This window comes from Apis cerana, linkage group LG1 (assembly GCF_029169275.1).
Source record: "Apis cerana isolate GH-2021 linkage group LG1, AcerK_1.0, whole genome shotgun sequence".
Classification (NCBI taxonomy): Eukaryota; Metazoa; Arthropoda; class Insecta; order Hymenoptera; family Apidae; genus Apis; species Apis cerana.
Genome location: NC_083852.1, coordinates 2116451 through 2140634, shown reverse-complemented (window position 1 = coordinate 2140634; position 24184 = coordinate 2116451). Strand labels below are relative to the sequence as shown.

Sequence of the window (24184 nt, the reverse complement as noted above, 5' to 3'; positions counted from 1 at the left end):
ACCCTCCTCCCTATCCTGGCCATTCCACCAGCTTTTCCCACCCCTCCCCCTCCCCGCGCGGCAAGCAGTTCTCGTCGTCGAGCCAAAACCCAGTGACGCCTCGACGCGCTCACCCAGAAACCGACGATAAGGTTCACCCAGCAACGCCTGCCTACCTCCGTTTCCACCCCCTTGTGCCCCCTCCCTCATCGTGTGTAGATGAACGCGTGCATATATATATATATATACATGCACGTGTACGTATATGCACGAGATTCGTGCACGCACGTGGGATATTTATGTAAGAAAAGTGACGAAGAGCCTCCCTCTTTCTCTTTCTTTCGACGACCCTTGAAAAAGGAAAAAGGAAAGGGGGAATGGGGAGAGCAGGGTCGGTAAAAACTCGAGGCGTCTGTACGATCGATCGAGTTTCGAAGCCAATCTATCAAGGATTTTTCCCCGTGATTTTCTCCTTTTTGCGAGGCTCGGTTTGAGTCGAAAATTTCGGAATTTTGGGACCGGCGATTTTTTTTAAACCAATCTCGATAAAAAGAGATATTTATCGTGATGACTTCTTTTATTTTTAAGTTGAATTGAAAAGAGAATTGTGTGTACATATGTACATATAAGTTATTAAGCGAAGCAAATAATCGTTCAAAGAGATTTTCCTTTTGAAAGTAAAAATTGTAATCAGAATTACGTAAAGAATTATTAATGGATAGGCAATTTAAAATATAACAAAACGAACATACCGTACGTTGTTTGAATTAATTTAAATCGATTCCGTTGTTTCATTTATCAATTATTTATAATTAGACTATATTCGAGTTGAAATACAAGAATCATTGTGTCAATCGCTATATATCGAAACTCCTGTTAATTTTCATAATTTCCAATCGACTTACCTTGCCAACGATCTCCTCGATCTTTTTTCTCCTTTTCTTTTGTTTAAATCCTCCGATCTCGTAAAATAACTTTCGAATTTTTCTTCATCCGATACTCCCTCCTTCGAACTCGAAAATAAGTTTTAGAAACTTATTATAAAGGAAATACCGCTTTTTCTCGCGCGATCGAGATGAAATTGTTCTGCTCTTCGTTTCGCAGTGGCGGAACTCGAGGGCGGTGCACACTCGGACGAGACGAACAGCGGCGGCGACAACAGCAACGCAGGGAGCGTGTCCGGGGGCACGGACGATGATCAGGCGCGTCTTCGCTTAAAAAGGAAGCTTCAAAGGAATCGCACGAGCTTCAGTAACGAGCAAATCGACGCGCTCGAGAAGGAATTCGAGAGGACGCATTACCCAGACGTTTTCGCCAGAGAGAGATTGGCCGGAAAGATCGGTCTGCCCGAGGCTCGAATACAGGTGGCTATTATATTTTATGCGCATATACATTCACTATTTTAAGCTTCCAAGCGTGAAATACTTATATCGCGATTACCAGTGCTTTTCTTCTTTCCTTCTTCTCTTTCGTTTTTTCTTTTTTTATATATATATATATATATATAAAACAATCACGGGTGAATCGCCTATTCGTACGTATATTTAACTTTTTTCCCTACAATTCGAATCTAATTTTAATTTACCAATTTTACATGTACAAACTTATTTCAAATTATTACGATTTGAAAAAACAATTGTAGAATTCGTTTCTATCGCGCAACAATCCATTAAACTTGTAATAAGGTTTCTCGTTTACCGAAATTAATAATCACGTAAATATCGTAATCGTTAATAGTTGTCCAAGCCGAATTATGACCGATCCTCCGATGGATAGCGTTTTTGCTAAAAGAAAAAGAGAGAGAGAGTGAGATAAATTAGAAAACAAAAGAGAGAAACTCGGAAAGAAGCGAAATTAAACGGAGAACCTGTAGCCTAGCGATTGACCTGTATCTTCGTCTGTCTTCTCGTTCACTAACTCAGGTATGGTTTTCGAATCGGCGGGCGAAGTGGCGGCGCGAAGAGAAATTGCGCACGCAACGGAGGGACAACCCGCAACACCAGCAGTCGCAGCAGCAGCAGCAGCAACAGCAACAGCAGCAGCAGCAGCAGCAGCAATCCCAACAGCAGCAGCAGCACGCCGGAGGGGTGAGTCTGGTCACCGCTGGTCATCCGACACCGCCGCCGGCCTCGGGTATTTTGGCTGGTCAACCACCGCCGCAAGCGCCGCCCTCTCCACCTAGGATACATCATGGTTTCGCGCCCACCGCCGTTTACCCCGGAATACCCAGCATGCCTGATTCGTACAGGTGAGAAGCAACTTGAATAATTACCGAAATTACCCTTGTTCCCTGCAAATTAACCGGGAATGAGCAACTCCGACTCTGCAGAGTTTCGAGTTCTATTTCAAAACTTGGCTTATTAATTCGTGCGAGTTGTTGTAGTACACGATATGAAGAAATCGGTTAAATCCGGTTTGTTATGTATTTTGAAAAAAGAAAGAAAACCAACGAGGATTTATTATATCGCAAATTTCAAATCTCTTCAAGTTCTGGAAAGTTGACCATTCTCGAATAATTATCTCGATAAATGTGCATTTGGGATCGATCCGTTCCAGTCCCATGACGTCCATGCCGAGTTTCACGATGTCGGGCGGTGGCCAGCAGAACCAGCACACGACGAGCAGCATGTCATCGTTGTCGACGGGCGGTGGGATGGGCCCGATGGGCATGACCGTGGGCATGACGGTGGGCCCTAGCCCGGGCGCGTGCCTCCAGCAACGCGACAACGGTTACTCGTGCGGCGTCGCCCGTCCACCGAGTTACGAACCTCTTCACCTCGGATACGGGGCAAGGCCCACGTGCAGCCCCACTCAGCCATACCACACCGCGGGCCTGAACCAGTATAATCAGAACACCAGCTCGACCGGTGAGTGTCTACCGCACTCACTGCACTCGCTGCTTGCACTTTAGCCGACGGACTACCACGGATAACACGCTATCCAGCTTCCCGGTAATGGATTATATTATCGCTTCTGCGTCTACCCAAGGCCCTCTCTCTTCTTCACGCGGTCGTTCACGCTGTTCTTCTCTGCCTCCCTTTCAGTGGAATTTAGCGAATCGAGTGGTTTTCTTTTTCTCTTGCACTATGGCTTTTTTATGCCTTGCAAGGTTTCTTTTTTACTGCTTGGTTTATCCTGTAATTTAAGAAGGATCGAGACAGAGCTTGCGGTGGTATTTGTAGTATTTGATCGAGTAAATCAATGCTCATTTAATAAAAAAATATTTTAATAAAAGTTTGCGCGTTAGAGCATGATGCTTTTTACTAGTTGAAAATCACTCGTGGAATGCATAAAATCGATTATAGGTTTCTTTCTGATCTTTCCGTCTTTTTGAATACAACTGTTCGTAAGATATATTTTTTTTAATTGATAATGGAATATATATTTGAATTTTAAAGAGAAGTTATATACGTGCACTTTTATTACTACACTCTTCTATGGATCGAACTTTTTATCTACATTCGGTACAACTTTTTTCCGATTTCTTTTTTTCCCTTTTTTTAATCACAAAGTGAAAATAATATAGCTCGTGATATATAACGCGATAAAAGTAGTTCTATCGTAAAGATCTGCAAACTTCAAGGTGACCGTCTTTTTTTTTTTTTTTAGATAATACGATATATATTTCTATTCTCAGTATAGAATATGAGATATAAGTTTAAAGAGATATGGTAAAAGGTCATTTTAGGTCGCAAAAGGTCGTAAGTTAATAATGAAAATATAGTCACTTACACGCTACGTAATAATTATTGATTTAGAAACAATTCGTACTTACATATTCAAACAACTATACAAATAACGATATTAAAAATTAAAATATTCTTCTTACCGTATTTTACTCTCTTCTTATAATATTCAAAAGAGGATGTCGATCGAGTAAATATTGAAATTCATCTTCGAGATATGATATTTCATCATAACCTTACTTTTTCCTTTGCGATACTGAAAGGAGACATCGATTGGATAAATTTCAAATCTCATTTACCAAATTTTCACACTCACTTACACTTTCTTGCGAATACCTTCTACCTTTTGTTTTCACGATAGAGGATAAATATTATAATAAACTTGAAATTGATTTCCAGGCTTGATATCGCCAGGTGTCAGCGTGCCGATCGCAGTACCAGGCCAACCAGCACCAGATATGGCGGCCCAATACTGGTCACCGAGGCTGCAGTGACCGTGGTGGTCATCGGTGTCGACATCCTCTCCGTAGGCTCGAGCTTCTTTGACTTAAATTAGTCTTAACGAACGAGATTAGATACGAGGGAACGCAAGGAGAAGACGTTCGAAATCGATGAAAAGAGCAGCCGTTGCAATTCGTTCGATGGAATCGATTCGATACTTTTGTCCTCGACGATTATCGATTGCCTTCGATTATCGATCCAAGGCGGTCTCGTAAAAATCGTTCGAAGAAAAAGAAAAATGGAGAATAACGAGGATGTTAGTGGAAACTTGTAAAATAAACGTCACAAATGACGCAAAATTTATCGTACGGCAAAAAAAGAATAAGTTTTGCTCGCTAAGAACGTTTCTTTCGCGCGAGATTGAGAGCTTTTGTAAATTAATAGGCGTGTACGATTAATGGTATAGTAATCGTTATTTAAAATCTTCTATCTAGCATTTTTTTTTTTTTTTTTTAGATATATCTTAATATTTTGAATCTTTGGTGCTTAGTATTCTTGTGAAATTGTACAGAGATTATTTATTTGGTATTTGAAAAATTAAACGTTATCTATGCATATTTGGAAATGAAAAATAAAATTATTAATAATATATAAAATAAAAGTTTGACTTTTAAATGATTCATTTACGCACATTTAAATTATTCCATCGCAAATCTAAGCAACTGAGATTTTGTTAAAAAAACAAATAATTTATTTTGACAATTACGACAATTTTTCAACAATAAATTCTAGAAATCTAATGATCTTTGATACATTTAAATAAAGTTAGAAAATTTTATGTACTTTATAGAGATCTGGAATCAAATTTAATTTATCTTTTCTTGAACGAAGAATATAGTAAAAAAAAATTCTCAATTTTCACACATGTTCGAAATGCTAAATAGAAAGCTAAAGAAAGTAGAATATAAATTGTACAAATATAAAAAAGATTATTTTCCTCGATCGATGGATCTAAATTTTCAATATTTTTTCGTCGCTTTTTAAATGTATTTAAAAGCTAATCTTTTTTAATGTATTTATAGCAGACACATTAAATTCAAGATTCTAAGACTCGTACACGCCTAAGGTGTGATCAAAAAAGATACACTCTTGCCTCCAATTGACACACAAGAAGAACAACTTCGTCGTAAACTTGCGTATCATCGACGTTGCAAGAGGAGAACTAATCAAATTGTTCAGAAAATCCACATAATCAAACAAATGATAGTTACGTAATGTTTAAACTGTAAACAATAATTATCTCCTAATGATCTCGTTTATCTTCTTAATCTATTTGAATTTTTTTTCTCATGCTAGATACCAAAAAGTTCATCAAACTTTTATTTTAAAAGCAACAATTTTATCAAAAAGTTAAATTACAAAGTAGTTCTTTTTTGCAAATATAACGTAATAATCATCAAATTGAATTCGAGGATTTTTTGAGATAAAAAGATAAATTTTTAATTTTATTTTAAATAATTAATCTTGGAAAAATCCATTGAAATGGAATTGCTATTCATATATATATATATATATATATGTAAAACACTAATTTTAAATGAGAAAATTTGAAAAATATCCAATATGAAAAGGAGAAAAGGAATGATCCAAAATTTTTGGCCGATAATTTTCAAAGATATATTCTTGACAAAGCAATTTCTTTTTTTTGGCTGTAGTATAAGAAATAAAATATTTTTCAGAATGTGTGCAGTTTTGTCTCGAAAGAAGCCTCATTTTTATCTTGTATATCGCGAGTTACGATGAAGATCATTTAACAATGAATCAAAATGAAATCTAGTTCTCCATGATGATTCATGACGACACCATAGGAGAAATTTCTTTGTAATGAAGCTACTAGGTACCGAAATTTTTTAATACGTTATTAGCATGATTTATTATGTAACGAATTGTTTTCGATTCGTAATTATATGATTATATAATAATAGGCATAAAGTATCGGTGTAATACCTTATCATCGACCAGTGAAAATAATTTAATTGTTAAAAATCGAGGCATCCGTTCACCATGAACGTTGAAAACGTTTTGTTAAAAGCGGCAATATGATATAATTTTTGCGAATAAATTATGAAAAATTGAAAATGTGTTGGAATAGACACGTTCAATCGTTTCAATCCTTATATTGTAGATATTTTTCAATCGTTTATTAGAGCTATATATCTGTACTTAGGATATTGGAAAAGTTTTGTTTTTAAAAAAGATCTTTTGACATTCATACGCGTAAAATGTAAAATTTTATCGTGATCAACATCAATCGTCTAATGTATCTAACATAAAATTACAATAATTTTAAATATAATAAATTACTAATAATTTCTTTTATTTCATCATAATTTTTTTTATAAATAAAAATTATCTATTTATTTCATTCTTTTCTTAAAAAATTCTCTTTAAAAAGAAATTTACTGATGTAATATACATATATATTTTGATAAATAACAAAACTTTCCCAGCATCCGACGTGTTTTCTCGCAAGAAAACTTTTTTGTATAAAAATACGAGAGACAAGAAGCTTGAATCAAAATATCTCGTCCTTCGATGCAAACCGTTTAATTTCGTCACGAATCGAGTACCACCATTTTCTCTGATTCCGATTTCATTAATTGTAAATGTAGATTAAAAGCGATGAGAAAAGAAAAGGAAAAAAAAAAAAAAAAGGAAGGAAGAAAAATTCATATCTGAATCAGAACAGCGAGCAATTCGAAAGAGAAAGAATTTGTATAAAAATGATAATAAAGAGAAAAAAAAGAAACAAACAAATAAAAATAAAATTGTACAACACATTCGCGGATTAATTTCTTTGTGGCGAAGAATATAAGTAAAGAAAGAATGATATCGATGGAAGAAAGAGAGAGAGAAAACTCATTAGCAATGGAGAAAATCTCGCAGAGATTTTAAATCAGTTTCTTAGACGTAATTTCTATAGGCGAATAAAATAAAAGAAAAAAAAAAAAAGAGAGAGAGCGTAAGAAGAATAGTTTTTAAGTCGATATTAATTTATATTCGTGTAAGGAGCCGGGGAGAAGCAAGAATAATTGAACGTTTGTTGTGTGTACACCGTAAAGATATCGACATTTATATTATAGTTGATTCTATTCCCCCCCCCCCCCCACTTCATCCAAATATCTGATTAAAAAGCGAAACTCGACTCATAATTTATATCCGGTGCAAGATTTTCAACATCAACAAGAATGACGCGAAATCAGGTATATTAACCGTACGATTATGCATTCGAAATAAATAGTGTGTGCATTTAAGTTATCTATGATCTTCACCACTTACCTTTCAATTCACCTTTACACATTAGAGTATAAAATACTTTGTATGGGCGAACGATATATCTTTATTACTTACTTTTCTCGATCGTTCATTTATAGAGAAAAAAATAAATAGTAGATATTTCACATTTATTTGAAATTCTAATAATTACACGTGTTTATTTATTTTTTACCTTTTTTTTTTTTTTTTTAATTTATATTAGGTTAAAAATTATCGATATTGAACATCTCTCTATCTATAGTAACTATCTAGTAACTTTTATTAATAGCCTTTTATTTAAAGAGAGGTATCAATTTCGAAAAATAATATCTCTTTATCTCTATGGAGAAAAAATTACATAAAAGAATTTTACGTTTATAGGAAATTCTTTTTGTAAAAAAATTGTAAATATTGATTTCTAAATTAAAACGAAAATTTCAAAAGCGAAATATTCAAAAGTCGATATGCAAAATAATAATGTAAAAATATTCGTAGAAGTTTACTTTCCAAGTTAGAAGTAATTTAATTTTGCACTAAATGAACTGAATAAAAAAATAAATATAATTTTTTTTACTGTTTATATAAAAAAATTTTCACTTTTTCATTTATATCGACAGCAGATTTGATAAGAGGGATAAAGAAAAATAACGTCTAGTAGTTTGCAAATGTAACAATCGTATATTTATTCCTTTTTAATACTTTTCATTGACACAATCGCATCAAAAGGTACTTCGATTTATTCTATGTTTCCAGAAAGGAAAGTTATCTGTAGAAACACCGACTGCAGAATAAACAATAATTCACGAAGTCTAAGAAACGATATCAAACTTACCTACCTCCTCTAATTTTTTATGACAAAACGAAAAATCTAATTTACGCAACAATTAAAGATCCCAAAATTTATTTTATTCACCTAAGCATATGTAAGTTGATTAAAAGAGAATTGAACATTACTCAAAAATTAAAGAAATATATACTAAATAAATTCTCTAGTTTATTCCTAACATAATAATCAATTAATTATCACTTGAAAAATTTTTTTAATATCAATTTTATGTTTTTTTTTTCTCGATTAAATTGAACTTTCTATACTTTTTGTACTAATTTATATTTTCAATATTTTACAAATATTCTTAATATAATTTGTATCTTTTTGAGCGAATTTTTAATGATATTTCTAAATTAACGATGAATAGAAGAATTATTATCCTATTTTAATGTTAATTATAATAGTAGTAGTGAAATATTAGAGAACTCTTCGAAATTTGGATAATTATAAATTAAATAAAAAAGCTAAAAAAATTGCTTAAAATTTACTTATTTAATTATTCTTATTTCTTTTACTTTTATGTTTAATGAAAAATTTGAAATAAATTAAAAGATAAAATCGATAAAAAAAATCATCAATTTGTAAATAAAATTTCACTTTCTATAAATTCAGACTATTATTTATTTCGATGTTTATTATAATAATTAATTAAACTAATTGCTTAAAGTATTCAATTCTATTAAAATCATTCTACATAGCAAAGATTGTAATTGATAATATTTATCAATTTCTTTAATTTGATAATAAATTTTTATTTTTAATATTTTTTATACTTTTAATCAGTATAATGTTACTTAATTTACTAAAAATTTGTTTTTTCTTATTTCATATCTATTTACAACGTATCCCAAATTGCTAAACGTCGTGCAAATATAATAAGAATTAAAATTACTATTGATTATGTTATGATTATGAACCACGAAAAATATTACTCCAAAATAGAAATAAGTTCGATAAAAAATAAAGTATAGAAGTGAAATTGCTAACGGAAAAATATACTTTTTAAATCAATATGTCTGTAATAACTTATTTTTAAAGAAATAAGAATCTTGATATAATCTAAAAAAAGATGCATTCGAATGTTACTGTTTTATATATCTCATTCTATATATGAGGATAAAATATTTTCATTAACTCGTTTAAAATTTTAAATGTTGTTGATACGTTCTAACAAAACTACTCGTAAGTCGTTTATTATATAAAAATTGCAAGAAAAAAATCTATGAGAAAACAAAATCTTAGTTGTTGAAAAATATTCTAATTAAGACCTTTAATTTTTCGATTTTTTAAATTGTATGCGATAATAATTATGTAATAAATGTTTGATACTCTGAAATTTAAATTTTTACAAAACTTATCATGTTGATACGAAAAATTAAAATAAGATAGATCGTAATAATAAGAAATAACAGAATGAAAGAAAAATAGCATTATCATAAAAACAATTTTTTATATAATAAACAAATTTTACGAGGTAAATTCTACGTGATCAAATTCTCTGTAGTCAAATTAGAATCATTCTATGTATACAGGGTATTTAAAAATAGCCCTAAGAAGCTTTAAATCTCTATTTTTGTATATCCTGTATATAAATATAATACGTACAATGACGTACAAGAATTTCAATCTTGTTATTACTTTAAGTGAATAAAATGCACATAATTATCCGAAAAAATTTACACTAAAAGGAAGAAATGCATTCGTTTTCAATAATTATTATATCATGATAAAATGCTATAACATAGAAACTATACGTAAAAAAGCATCAAATAAAATATATTATATTAAAACTATATTATTATCGAAAGAAAAAAATACTAGAATAATAAATATTCAACATTAATGAACCATTATTTAACCTAAAATCGAAATAATTTTTTTTCTCACGAATCTGATCTTTCTTCTTCTGAATTCTTCTAATCATTTAATAATTTCTAATAATCCTTAAAGAAAAGAAATAGGATTATAGCAGAAACCGAATTTTATATTTCAGGAATATAAATTCCGCTAGAACATTCGACAGAATATGAAATCATTAGATATCGATCGATAATCATCGACTTGTACCTAAAATTTTATTATTTGTTCAAAAACAAATTCGATATCGCATTAATCAAATATAAATTCGAAACAATCGAACAAAAAATATTACCGTATATAACTATTTATTCGTTATAGGCTTACAATTCAGTATATGATAAAATTCAAATTCTAGTTATGATTATCGATTATCGATATATTATTAATTTTTGATATATCGATTATAATATCGTTAAGATATACAATTAATGAATAAAAATAATTAGAATTCATATTTTTATTTAAAATTATTATTACAACATTAAAAATGTTTGTAATAAATATCTGTAATAAGTTTCAATAAAAATAAATAAGCATTTTAATTATAGATAACGATATTTTGAATATATCGAAAATTCAATGAAATATCCATAAATAATCGTTAACAGCAACATTTTTAATAATAATTTTGAATAAAAAAAAATAAAAATTTCAATTATTTTTATCCATTATTGATATTTTAACGATATTATCAATATATTAATATATTAATATTATCGATATTTATCAATAGTCACAATTCTAATTTAAATTTCATTCAAGTTATATAAAATTGAATTCAAATATTTGACAAAATTTAATGGTTTACCATTTTCGATATGATGATTCCTTTCACTATAAACACAGACAAAAAATGGCTAAGCACATAATGAATAAATATATATTCGTTCACTATCTCCGCATAATACGATAAGAATATATTATTTAAAAATTCTTTCTGTTTATCAGTCTATGAAAAATCTATCGATGTTCTAGCAAAAATTGAACCATTTCTCACACTTTATATGCGAAGAAAAGAAAAAAAAATAGATAAAACATTTCCTGTCACCCTCGAAGTTGTATGGAAACCAAACCAAACCGAGGTAAAACATTTCTTCTCGTTATTCATCAATAAACGACCGACAGAGAAACGATCAAACCGAATTCTCATAAGTACCTGTCCCTTTGTCAATCCATTATTTGCTTCTTTCTCAAACAGAAGGTTTTTCCTTAAGTAACGCGTCGATGTCTTTCAATATATCATCTGACGCCATGTCCAGTGTTAGATAATCCTCTTCGTTTATATTCAACAAACTGTCACACGTTTCCTTCGAATCCTCTACAGTAAATGTGCCGATTGATTTCTTCTCTTCGTTCTTCTCTAATGGCATTTGATCTTCATCCGTACTACTGTCGCATAACCTAATTTCCACTTCATTCTTCCTAGTTCTATTATTCATACACACTTGTTCAGAATTCAGTCTTTCCACAGACGTAGATTCTGGACTATTTCTTCCAATAATTGATTCCACATTATTCTCTTCAATCCGCTTCTCTTGGCTAGTTTTCACTGTTTTGTTCACACTTTTTCGATTTTCGATATCACTATCGAGCGAGATAAACCTTCTTGGAGATCTTCGGTTAAGTTTAACAGGTGGCGCACTAGTAACAATGAAAGTACGATCAACATTACAATTCACTTTACGCCTAGATGTGTCTTTTTGTTCCTCACAATCCTCTTCTAATCGTCTTTTTATCCCCCTTGCGGAAATTGTCTCGGTTAACGTATTCATGGCTTCTTTCAAAAATTCTGTAGTCGTCAATTCTTCTTTTTCGTTGATTAAACTTTTCGATTCTGTTCTCTTGACTCCTATACTTTTATTAGTCTCTACTAGATTCTTTTCAAGATCTTTATGTGTCTTCCGACGACGAATTTCGTCCAATGTGAGAACTTCGAAATCCAATCCCTTCTCGTTATTCTTGTCTTTATTGATCATCGAAGGATAAAGGCAGATCCGTTTGGTCCTACACGTCTTGATTTTACCACCACTGACGTCGCTCTGGTAGTCCTCGGTCTGATAAGAATAGTAGGCAGCACTTTCAGCTTGTATCTCCTCCAGACGAATCTCCTCATACGTCTTGCAGTAAGGAACCCTCGGCTGCGGCTTTACAGGAGACGGTACACTTTCATTGTCCGACTCTGGAAGAAACATATCATACGAAATTGCAGGGATATCTTTGTTTAAATTCTTTGTTTTTTGATCGATCGAACGAGGATGGACCACGATGTTGTTAAAGAATCCTTAGATATCTTTCTCGTAACATATCCTTTCTATTTTTATTTAGTTTTTTTTTTCTTTTTTTTTATTCAATTTGGGAATTTGATTCAACTCCTTCCAAATTTATATTTTTTTTTAAAATTAATCAAAAGATCCTTAATTAACTCTAGTTAACTGATAATAAGTTGTAATTGTAGATTAAGTCAAATTTTATATCTCTGATGATATATTCTTTTTATTATCTTTTATTATTTATTGTTTTTATTTGTTATTATTATCATTTTTAATTTAGGTTTGAGTAGTCTTTGATTTCCATACAGACACAGAACTTATAGGGGGACGTTTGAGTTCTCTAAACTAGAAAATTTAATTTCAAAGTAGAAATAAGGAGAGCGTATGTAGTACAATTCCAATACTTTGATCGATATTCCTTGGATATGAAACTATTGGGTGATCCATTTTTGCCTCTCTTCCTGCAACCAACTCTGCCTTTCTCTCCCTTTTTTTTTCTCTTTCTTTCTCTCCTTTTTATACGATACTTATTCTCTTTTTTCATTTAAAAAATATATATATTATTCCTACAATTTAATTCTCCTACAGAAGTCACAAATAAAACTAGTACATCTTTTATAGATATTAGAAATCTACTTGTAAGTTCTACTTCTTCAATCTTTGCAATCAGGCAATTAAATCATATTTTTGACCTATACTTATATTATTATTATTATTATTCTTCAATAAGTGAATCATTATATCATCGTCGTCATTCTCTCCTTGCATATTCTTTTCGTTTATTCTCTTTCTCTCTTTCTCTCTTTGCTTTTCTATCTAAATATCTTTTTGATGTCTATTAATCAATCATCATCAAAAGGTTTCTTTGAAAATTCGTCATCTTTGGATTTTTTCTTTCTCTATGTTTTTGTTAATCTCATCTCTCCAGACTTCTATCTCCAAGTTTGATAAAAAACAATTTGAAAAGTATTTCACAAACCATCCATGAACATTAAGAAATCCTTCTTTTTCTCTCTCTCTCTCTCTCGTTTCATTTTCTTTCTTTTCTTTTGTTTACCAAGAATAAGAAGTAGTCACACACGTGCCTCAATGTCACAACACGGCAAAAGTAATCGTTCATCAACAGCAACGTTGTGCAAAGGAAAAAATTTCACGAAGAAAAAATAATTAGAAAAGCAAAATTTCCAGCAAAATTATCGTCTAATATTTGTTTTTTTTTCAACAGTCCGTCGAAAAATCTTTTTTCTTTTCTTATGTCATATATTTTTTTTCGTTTTTTTTTTTTTTTTTTTTTTTTTTTAATTCGGTACAATGTTTGTGAACGGTTTACAAATTAAATAGGTCATCCACTTACTGCCACATGTGTCATAATAATTCTGGACAACAATTGGGTGTTGAAAAATTGCACACAACATATCATTATGTGAAAAATCACAATTTCAAGTATCGCATGTACAATTGTTACGCAAAAGGATATTGAACAAATTGATTAACAAAACAACAAATTATTAAAAATTGGATATTTCGCAACGTGTGATAAGAGATTTTAAAAGACAAGACGGGAACGCAACATATGTCGCCAATTTGAAAGAAAAACTATCACAAATGCAATAATTATTCCAACATTAAAAATTTCTTTAATAATTATTTATTGACATAGACAAAAAAAATGAAATTAAAATGAAATTGAATATTAAAATCCTTTCACAAAAATATCCGACACCTTGAAAGAATAATATATCTATATATATTTCTTTGGTCTGGACTAATGCAAAAATAGCGCCAAATTAGAATGAAATTCATTTGCTATTTGCAATAGTTTCACTTACAACGGAACTTCGGTTCAACGTACACATATCCGCATTTGTAATAATTTTGTATATATATTTAAAATTAAAATTTTCATTCATTATTTTATAAAGCAACATAAAACCACTAAATTTATTCCAATCATTTTTTTCATATATATAAACTGTGTATAATTTTAATGCTTTAAAAAAGTCCTCTCCGAAGTTCCCTTGTCAACCTCAATGAATATATTCGATACAATAAATGCAAAGAAATAGTACCCTCAAGAACAAATCGACCAGCGTGAAAAGACGATTAGTCTTTAATTCAATTTTTCAGTGAACCGCAAAAAATATCGCTCTTTCATGAATTCAAAATAAGAAAGTAAAAAAAAAAATCGTCTTTGTCACACTGGTATTAATTTTCCTTTCGTTTCATGGCATCAAGTTTATTGAAATCCAAATAATTATCTCGGTAAAAATTAATGTTTTTCATTCGTTTACATTGATTAGTATGGAATTATTTATCGCATATTCAGCATAATCTTTCTCGCTCTCGCGCTCTCTCGCTCTCGCTCTCGTTCTCTCACTTTCTCTCTCCTCTCTCTCGCTCTCTCACTTTCGCTCTCTTTCTCTCTCTCTCGTTCGCTCGCTCGCTCTCTCGCTCTCTCTCTCTCTCATTCATTTTCAATCAAATCTTTTTTTTATGAAATCGAAGGAACCTGCTCGACAAACAAAAAGTTTTACGAGATTTTGTGTAAATAAATGCAACGACAATTTTCTTTATTCATTTTATGAGTACTTCTTAATTTTTTTTTTCGTAAATAATTCGATCGTTAATTTTATCTTCCTTTTTTTCCATTTTAATTTTGAACATTCTAAAAGATACAATTACATTTCTTTTTCTTTTTTTTTTTGTTAATCTGCATTTTTTTTTTATTCATTTAATGATAATTGAAGAAAAAGATGAACATTTAACTCACGAAAATTGTCGTTGAACAAGGGATCACACACGAGTTCCGAAACATAACTGTTGTGGAATACGTGCGTTACAGTTCGAGGAAAAAGACATATATGCCTTCATAAGTAACAATTATTAATACAACAAAGATACGGATGACAAATAATAACGGTCGCACTACCGCGCGATGGCCGCAATAACAATAAATAAAAAAAAAAAAAAAAAAAGAAAAAGGAACAAGATAGAATAAAAGTTATAGATCGACGAAATAATATAATTCAAATAGAAGTCCATCGCTCGGAGGACAATGATTAAGAACAATGATTGCAGCTGGACGCACTCGAAAATCAACAATTAAGAAAAAAAGATTAAAGATCGAAGAAAAAAGAAAAACAAAAAAAAAGGGCAGCATTGAACATCCCTTAAAACAAAGAACAAGAAAAAACACGTAACTTACGAAAAGGGGAGGGGGGGAAAGAAATAATTTAATAATTGTAGCCAAAAGTTCCGAAGAATTTCGGTACTCTGTATATCCAATGAAACAAGAAAAAAGAAAAGATTATAAATTATATTAAATCCTATATGAATTGCAATGATCCACTAAGAAATTTGTTTTTTTTTTTTTTCTAAAATACAATAGAAAACAAAAACATAAATTGTTCGAACGAACATTAAATAATCGAATCGTCAATAAACGATGTTTCTAACAATTTTATAATCGATCTTTTGATTCTTACGGTAATCATAATAAATAACGTTAATTGCATCATTTAGTTGGCTGAACATCGACACAAACGGAACAAATGACACATTAAAATCATTATTTTTCTAGTTATTGGCTGCAATAAATAGCGATTTTAAATAGGTCGTCGCCGGCGACACGAGTCCAGCTGCTGATCTTTTTTTCTTTTCTCGTTTTCTTTTCTTTCCTTGCTTCTTAAACGTTCTAGTACTTTTACAACTATTTTCATCTCTCTCAATAAGCACGCACACACGCACTCGCGAAGAGGTGACACGCGTTACAAGAAGAGAACAAGCGATAATTGCACTTGCTGCACGAGAACGCGTCAAAAGACGATCCTGTTGCATTTAAAATGGTCACATTTCAACTTAGAAAAATGTACACCATATCCGTTTTCGATATTATGCCTGTTAATATTATTTGCTTCTTTTCTTTGCATCTTTTATCATTCTCTAAAATCTTCCATCCTCTTAATCGTCCCCTCTCTCTCTCTCTCTCTCTCTCTCTCTTTAGTTTCTGTATTTTTTAACTCTTGTCAAACACGATTTTCTACTTTTCCAATTTTTAATTGCGAATATATTGTGAAATACCGTTGAAAAATGATTTCATGAAACAATATTAAGAATTACAAAGAACTGCTGAATTGATAATTGTTAATAATTTGAATTGTATGTATATTCTTTTAAACGGTATTACTCCTTTCTTTTAAACTCGAGAGAAAAATCGATCAAATTTCACGAATGATATGACACGATTGAATTGAAACATTAAATTAATATTTTTTTCTGGCAAGACTCGATAATAACGAGGAAAAAAATAATAACGAAAAATTAAGAAATATTTTCATTCTCACAGATGCATACATTCTATCTCTTTCACACATACATCGTCTTCTAATCTTCGGCATATAATATACAATCTTTCTTTTTCATGCATATATTCGCATTTCTCGTTTTCTTTCATCCCCTCTCCCTCCCCCGTTCACGTTTCTCGATCTAGATCACAAGTTTTTTTCTTTCGCATATTTACGTTCCGTAATTATATAGAAAACGAAAAGATCTTGCTACGTTATCTCGAGATTTAAAGTCACGCGTTATAAATCTTTCAAATATTTCGATTAACTTTCAAACGAACGAATATTTTATGTATTTACTCTTTTTTCTTTCTTTTCTTTGCTTTCATTTTGTTTTCTTTCCTTTTTTTTTTTTATTGTTGCTTTCATTGAAATAAGAAAGAGAAATTCAGTAGGAGGTGAAGACGAAAGTCTAGGCACTAGAACGTATAATTCTACCCGTATAAAATCGCAGAATTAATAATAATCCCGAATTCATCGTTCGCAAGATCGATGATGACATTCAGACACAGCGACGATTAATCTCGATTATGAATATATCATTAGCAGTTAAATAGAATATAATTACTTCATCATGCTGTACGGTAGTCACGTAATGAAGATTACATACACTTAATATTTTTTTTTTCATTACATCTCTCGTGCGGATCTAGGCGCAAATAGTATTTCCGTAATAAAAATAAGGAATATATGTATATTATATACATACATATTCTTGTTTCCACTGGGATCTATAATATTTTTATGTCAAAAAGATCTACTTTTTTTTTTTGATATTCTAATAATAAACAAAGCAATGTATATTATTTAATCACACTGAAATTAAATGTATATGTACTATTCCACCAAGCTCCGCTTTTTTTTCTTTTTTTTTTCCTTTTTTTTTTTAAGAATACGTATATGTAAATATGTAATCTGTGTATGCATGCAATACGTGATATAAAGTCGCATTTTTTTCCTCTAGGAATTCTCTCATTTTAGCGGAAATGTTCATATCTTTCTTTATATATACGCATATCTTCGTGTATAAATATAGAAATATATATTTATAAAAGTATATATATATTTATATATTTATACTCGTAGCTTTTGTATTTATATAATCTTATACTTCACTGTTCGATCATTCATCTGATATTCGCACACTTTACTTCCATTTTATTTCCACGCTCTCTATTAATCGAAAGAGAACGAAGTATTTTATAAGAATATCTAACAAAATCAAATAAAAAGATATTATTAGCGAAAAAACGGAATATACCTAACCTATAAAATTTTCCTCGAACGAGATCGAACGATTAAGACTAACTTATCAACAAATTTTCCAAAACTTATTTTAAAAAATCATTAGAAAGAAAAATTTTTTATCCTGATATATTTGTTAACTTAATTATCATTCGTTCTCGTTCATCATGGAAATTTCTCACATTTCGAATAATTTAAATTTCACGCCAGACGAAACATGCTGCAAGGTAAAAGTTAAACAAGCTTCGAAAAGAAACTTGTTAGAATTTATATTTTGATACTTCCATGATTCGTGTTGTCTCGTGCAGCGTGATTCGGTGAAACATTCGTTTCCCTTTTTTATACATTTAAAAATTCACGACTGATTTTCTTTCTGTTCATACAACACAACAAAATTTGCAGGCAATAATCTGCACGCTACTATAACAAATTTTGAATAAACACGAATATTTTATTGTTGTTATTTGTTTTCTTATTATCCCATACCATTTTAAAACTCGCTAATTCGTGTTTGAAGCCAAAACATATGAAGGCATTTTATCATATTCGACGTTTGTACGCGTTATATATGTATGTAAATTAAGGCTGGGATATTACGGTGAATCGGATACTGCTTATCCCTAATAAATGAAAACATGTTTTTTTTTCTTGTTCATTCGTCTCACCTTTATCTCTTTTTTTCTTTTTTTAAAATAAAAATGTTGCGAATCACATATAACGATACGTACAATTTTCTACAAAGAAAGCACGTGTGTGCGCGTATATTTGAGGCAGTATTCGACTCGAATAATTTTCTTCTCTCTGTTTACATTTTATCAAACTCAAAGCATAACCATATATTAAAAATCATAAACAAAAGAAATTAATATATATATTACGCATTAGAAAGATAATCTTTCTTGTCTTTCTTTCTCCCCCCTCTCCCCCTCCTTTTTTTACACTTTGCACGAACAGGTTATGCTTCAAGCGAATCTTTTTAACAAAAAAAGTATTCCTTTTTTCGACTTCTTTTCAAATCAAACATCAGACATATCAAAACTCAATCTCCATTAAAACTAAATATGCTGCTCGTCCTAAACCAGATGTGAAATTGGTTATCGAGAAATCTGTGCGAGTTCAATTCGTGTGTGTGTGGCAAAGCGACGACCCATAGCTATCTTCTTATTTCATCCGGTATAGTTTTGTATTTCGTTAGTATAGCACAACGAAAAGACGTGAGTACTTCAATCTTGTTTTTTTCTATTATGCGGCATTCGGGAAAATTCAAGGCTCATCGCGCTGCCGCTGGAGAAAGATAGCCATAGGCAGTTAGAGGGCTACAGGCAAAGTTTAGATATAGCAGGCCCTGCAAAAATTGATATTCAAATCTACGTTTTTTTTTTCGTTTTATTCTGTTATTTTTTTTTTTTTATTTTTTTTTTTTAATTTTTTTAGCTTATAATTTGATCACCATTTTCTTTGTCTGATGATACAACTTACTCTCAACTTTTCTAATTAATAATATATTATAATATAATCATAACTGTGTTCAGATACAGATGTTAATTCTAATTATGACTAATCTGTAATCTTAAACTAATATCATTGAGAACACAGTGTTACTGAATCAATCTAAATGTTGCATGTTGTCCCTCTTCCCCAAGGTATACACTGTATGTGCATACAAAATTATATATGTAATTAAACATTATATTGAAACAACACACACCTTTGATTATAATTTTAAAGTGTAATGTACACAAATGTTCAGAACGATCTTTCAAAGAAATCCTTCATATATCAATATGATTTTATAATCTTATTCTATCCAATAATAAAGACAACGATATAGATCACCTATTGCTTTTTATTATGTATTCTTAATGAAATATCTTCTTGCACTTATTTTCTTCCATATATTTCTTTTCATTTTTATGTAAGCTAAATAAAAACTATTAATATATTTTATATTTATCAATAAATTTTAAGTAGTGCAGTCTTTATTATTGAAGAGGAAATTTAAAACGTATTTTGTGAAAATTTACAATACATCAACATGTATCTGACACTATTAAAAGCCATTACTATTAGCAAAATATTATGTAAGTTTTCAATGACATTAATGCAGCTTAAGCTGTTATTTTGTAAAGAGTTTGATCTTAATTATTTTTTCACTTATTCATTTTTTTCTTTTTTTTTTTTCCTTTTTTTTTTTAATAACTTAATTATATTAATTTATATGTCTGAATGAAATAAATTAAGCAAAGATCGATTAAGTATCGGAAATGTACTAACATTCCTGGTGCTCAATCAATATGAAAATCTGTGATAATTTTTACTGCAATATAGGAAGTATAACTTCATTTTTGTGTGTAAAGTATTGTATATATTTATACATTTATACAATACTTTACATCAATTTTTAGAGAACAAATTGTTTCATAGTTGTTTTATATAATTTTATATATGTTTTTCTCTCTTGTTTTAGTAGTATTTCATTAATATACTTTTTTATGCTGGTTATTGGTCAATAGAAACTTACATTGTTACAATTAAAGCATTCCTGACAACTTTAAAATCGTCTATATGACGTCATTTCGAGATATGGAAAAGGAAATCTTGATGTTTGAGGCTGAGTAGTTTGCTGAGTATGAATAGGTGAATATGATGGCTGTTGAAGGAGAGGAGAATTTTGTTGATTTTGTAAAGGAGATAGTGATTGACCAGGAGAATGTGAATGTAGATTTTGTGGATGGGAAAATGATAATGCATGATGGCAAGGAGAAGTCTGTGAATTCTGTACATTAGCTTGTGGTATATTCAAATTGTTTGTAATGTTAATATTGTTTAGTATGTTGAGACTGTTAGATACGTTATTAGGGATTGTCAAATTGCTTGGAATACTGAGTGCGTTTGGAATATTTGGTAAATTATGTGGAAGGCTTGTTGGTAAATTATGTGGAAGGCTTGTTGGTAAATTATGTGGAAGAGAAAGAGTAGCCGACGTAAGGTAATGTACGCTGAAAGATGGGGGCTAGTAAAGCCTCATACCTTCTTCAAATTTGACGATAAGAGGATCAACAGCTGGACTACCAATAAAACTGCCTGCTTCACTGCTTCCTCTACCTTGATCTGATTCTGTGCTACTTCCATCATATTTTGTGTCATCTAAATAATAAAAGACATTTTGTAATATTAAAAAAAACATCAATTCAAAAATTTAATATATTATTAAACTAGTATTCAATACATTTTAAAATTAAAAAATTAAAATAAAAATAAATAAAAATATTAAAAAATAAAAATATAATATACTATTATATCACAATATTTCACAATATAGATAAATAAATCAACAATATTTTAACAATATTATTTACAAACTATATATTGACATTTTGAAATAGAAAAATCAAATAAATATCTCTTTTTCTTTCTTTTATAATATAATATAATAATAGAAATTATATATAATATCTTTATAATATAATATACATAACTAAAATAAACAGATTATGTCAAACAGATTATATTAAACATCACTAACTTATTTTACATTATTATATATTTGCTATTATATATATAAAATATATTTAATGAAATTTTTTTAATTTATATAATAAAATAATTTATTTTAATTTATTATAAAATAAAATAATTTATATAATAAAAGAATTTTTTATATTTATATATTTTGTAATTGTGTTATTAAAATTAACATACTTTGGTGTTTAAAATATCCTGTATCAATATTCTTACCTTGACGATTTGACCATTCTTGATTCATTGTTTTTGATGTTAAATCAAAATTTTTTACTGGATTAATAGGATCACTAGTAATTGTACGAGCATTCTTATGCATAAATGAACAGTGTGGTTTTCTGCAACCTCCAGGTTGTGTTTCCCAATAACATGGAATTGATTTACGATTTTTCTATTTAAACATATAAAAATAAAATATTAATCTATTTCAATTTTTAATTAATAATTTATCTTTTTTATTTGTTTATAATATACTTACTCTTAACTCCATGTGCCTAAAATTACAATGTTCATCAAGGCATTTACCCTGCTTCCAATATACACACATTGTTTCACAACCCAAGGCAGATGGTTCATGTCTAAATGGACAATTATCACCCTATAAATGTAATTACAATATTAATAAAAATGAAAAATGATATAAATATATTAAATATATTTATATATTTAATAAAGTATTAAAAAATATTAATAGTTGCAGTGCTCATATATAGTATAAATACTGCAAACTATAATTAAAATTTCTTTACATAATTTACATTATATAATTAAATTATAATTATTTATATATAATAGTAAATATTATAATTTTTATTTTAATTAATATTAATATTATCATTAATAATAAAAATTGTTTTAGATATACAAAACAAACTGTATAAATCAAATCTTTTAAAATAAATAATTTAAACTAATTACAAAATCAATGAATAAAAATAATCTTATAGTATATGAATAACGTAGTTTATTAATTATTTTAAAACGAAGGATATCGTAAAATCTGGCTACAACATGGCCGATATAACCTCGCGAATTCAATATATAAGAGAAACAATATGGAACAAATCTAGAATATTTAAAATTTTATGATGACGATTAGATATAACAAATGTTTTGTGTATTTTCTTAATTGCAAATACACACCTTTGTGCACGTTGAATAATAGAAAAAATAACAGTCGGTATTCTTATGACTGTGCTCCATTTGCAAGAACTGATAGAAAGATGAATGATCGTGTCCTTCACTAAAAAAAGAAAATATTTAAACACATCACGATTAAAAATGACATTTGATATAGACAATATGAGAATGATCAGACGTGTTACCACTTTGTGCAAAATATAATTATAATTTTAGTGTATCGTGGTCAACCGCCAATTCCAATGTTATCGAAAATTAACTTGAATGTAGAGTTTTTGCAAATACGAATATTAACATCGACGAAAAGAATTTTTCTTTCATTATGCATTAATTATATATTTATTACTTACGTGTGACGGCAGTGATTTCTTAGGTGACTTCTTTTTTGCCTCTTCGCTTTGACCCACACACTTAATCGACTCGCACACAGATTCAGGTAAATAGTTCGACCGTGGCACTTGTCGCCCCTTTCGTTGAAGACGCTATTCGCTAACAGAAATGATGGCGGAAATTTTCGAGAATACACGAAAATGCACGACCATTTCCGCGCCATTTTTTAAATTTAGTAGTATTATTAAGATAGCAAGTATATAAATATATGTATATAAGTTTATAAAATTATAATATATATAATATATATAAATTATTAATAAATAAATATATTAAATTTAGACTTATTAAATTTTTATCTAAAATTTAAAAAAAATTAAATATCTAAGTCTTATTATTTTATTTATATCTATAATTTTATAATAAATTTTTTTGTTAAATTAATGTTTTTTATTGTAATGTTTATTTGAAAAAAAGGAAAAACAAACAAATATTCATCAAAAAATAATTCTTGAGCTTATAAAATTTATATTTAATTATTAAAAAATTATATAAAATATCAATCAGTAAATATATTTAAGTTAATAATTTGCAATTAAAATGCAATTTAAAATAATAACGGTACCAAAATATAATAGAGATATTAAAATATTATTATATTTGAATTTCTGTATAATAATATTATACAGAAATGTAATATTTGTATTATTTCTATATTATTTATTTTCAAATTAAATTTATTAAAATTTTAAATAAATTTATAAAAAAATATTTTTTAATAATATAAATAAATAATAATGAAACTTTAAATATAAATCGAAAATAAATTTTGATATTAAATATATTTTAATACTGAAATTAGTAAATTTTAATTATATTTTTAAATAATTAATTAAATATATAACTAATTACTTTGCAAAGTACAAATGCAACTTTTTAATAATAATGTAAATTTTAATCAAAAAAATAAAAAAAATAAAAAAATAAAAATAAAAAGAATAAAAAATCAACTAAAAAGAATAATTCCTTAAATATGTAATATTTTAAAACTATTAAAAATAATTTCTCTTTTTTTTTCTTTCTTTTTCTCCCCTTCTTTCTTAAATTTTATTTCATTATATAAAGATAACTTATACTCAGTCATATAATTTTAACTTTTACTATTTTTAAATTACATATATAACTTAGAAGAAATATACATTTTATATACATAATGATATAAAC

General features: G+C 29.1%; 2 protein-coding genes across 5 annotated transcripts in view; one reads left to right on the top strand and one right to left on the bottom strand.

Annotated features, from left to right (window-relative positions):
• Positions 1 to 7420, top strand: part of LOC107992760 (paired box protein Pax-6) — an 81664-nt gene extending 74244 nt beyond the window's left edge. For 2 of the 4 annotated variants that reach the window (XM_028664327.2, XM_062084572.1), the window contains exons 7-10: positions 1084 to 1343; positions 1902 to 2227; positions 2536 to 2846; positions 4065 to 7420. In XM_028664327.2, the coding sequence (XP_028520128.2) occupies positions 1084 to 1343; positions 1902 to 2227; positions 2536 to 2846; positions 4065 to 4159 (992 nt within the window). In that variant the 3' untranslated portion in view covers positions 4160 to 7420. Of the gene's footprint in view, positions 1 to 1083; positions 1344 to 1901; positions 2228 to 2535; positions 2931 to 4064 lie in introns of all 4 variants that reach the window. The other 2 variants (XM_017048815.3, XM_017048816.3) reach the window with 2 other exon arrangements.
• Positions 7421 to 8076: 656 nt separating this feature from the next.
• On the bottom strand, positions 8077 to 23187 carry LOC107992763 (zinc finger CCCH domain-containing protein 11A-like). Its single transcript, XM_062084567.1, is given in 7 exon segments — positions 8077 to 12289; positions 20999 to 21115; positions 21707 to 21881; positions 21969 to 22088; positions 22634 to 22733; positions 22981 to 23120; positions 23122 to 23187. Coding segments are annotated over 7 exon segments (1692 nt in total). The 5' UTR covers positions 23173 to 23187; the 3' UTR covers positions 8077 to 11300.
• Positions 23188 to 24184: the final 997 nt, after the last annotated feature.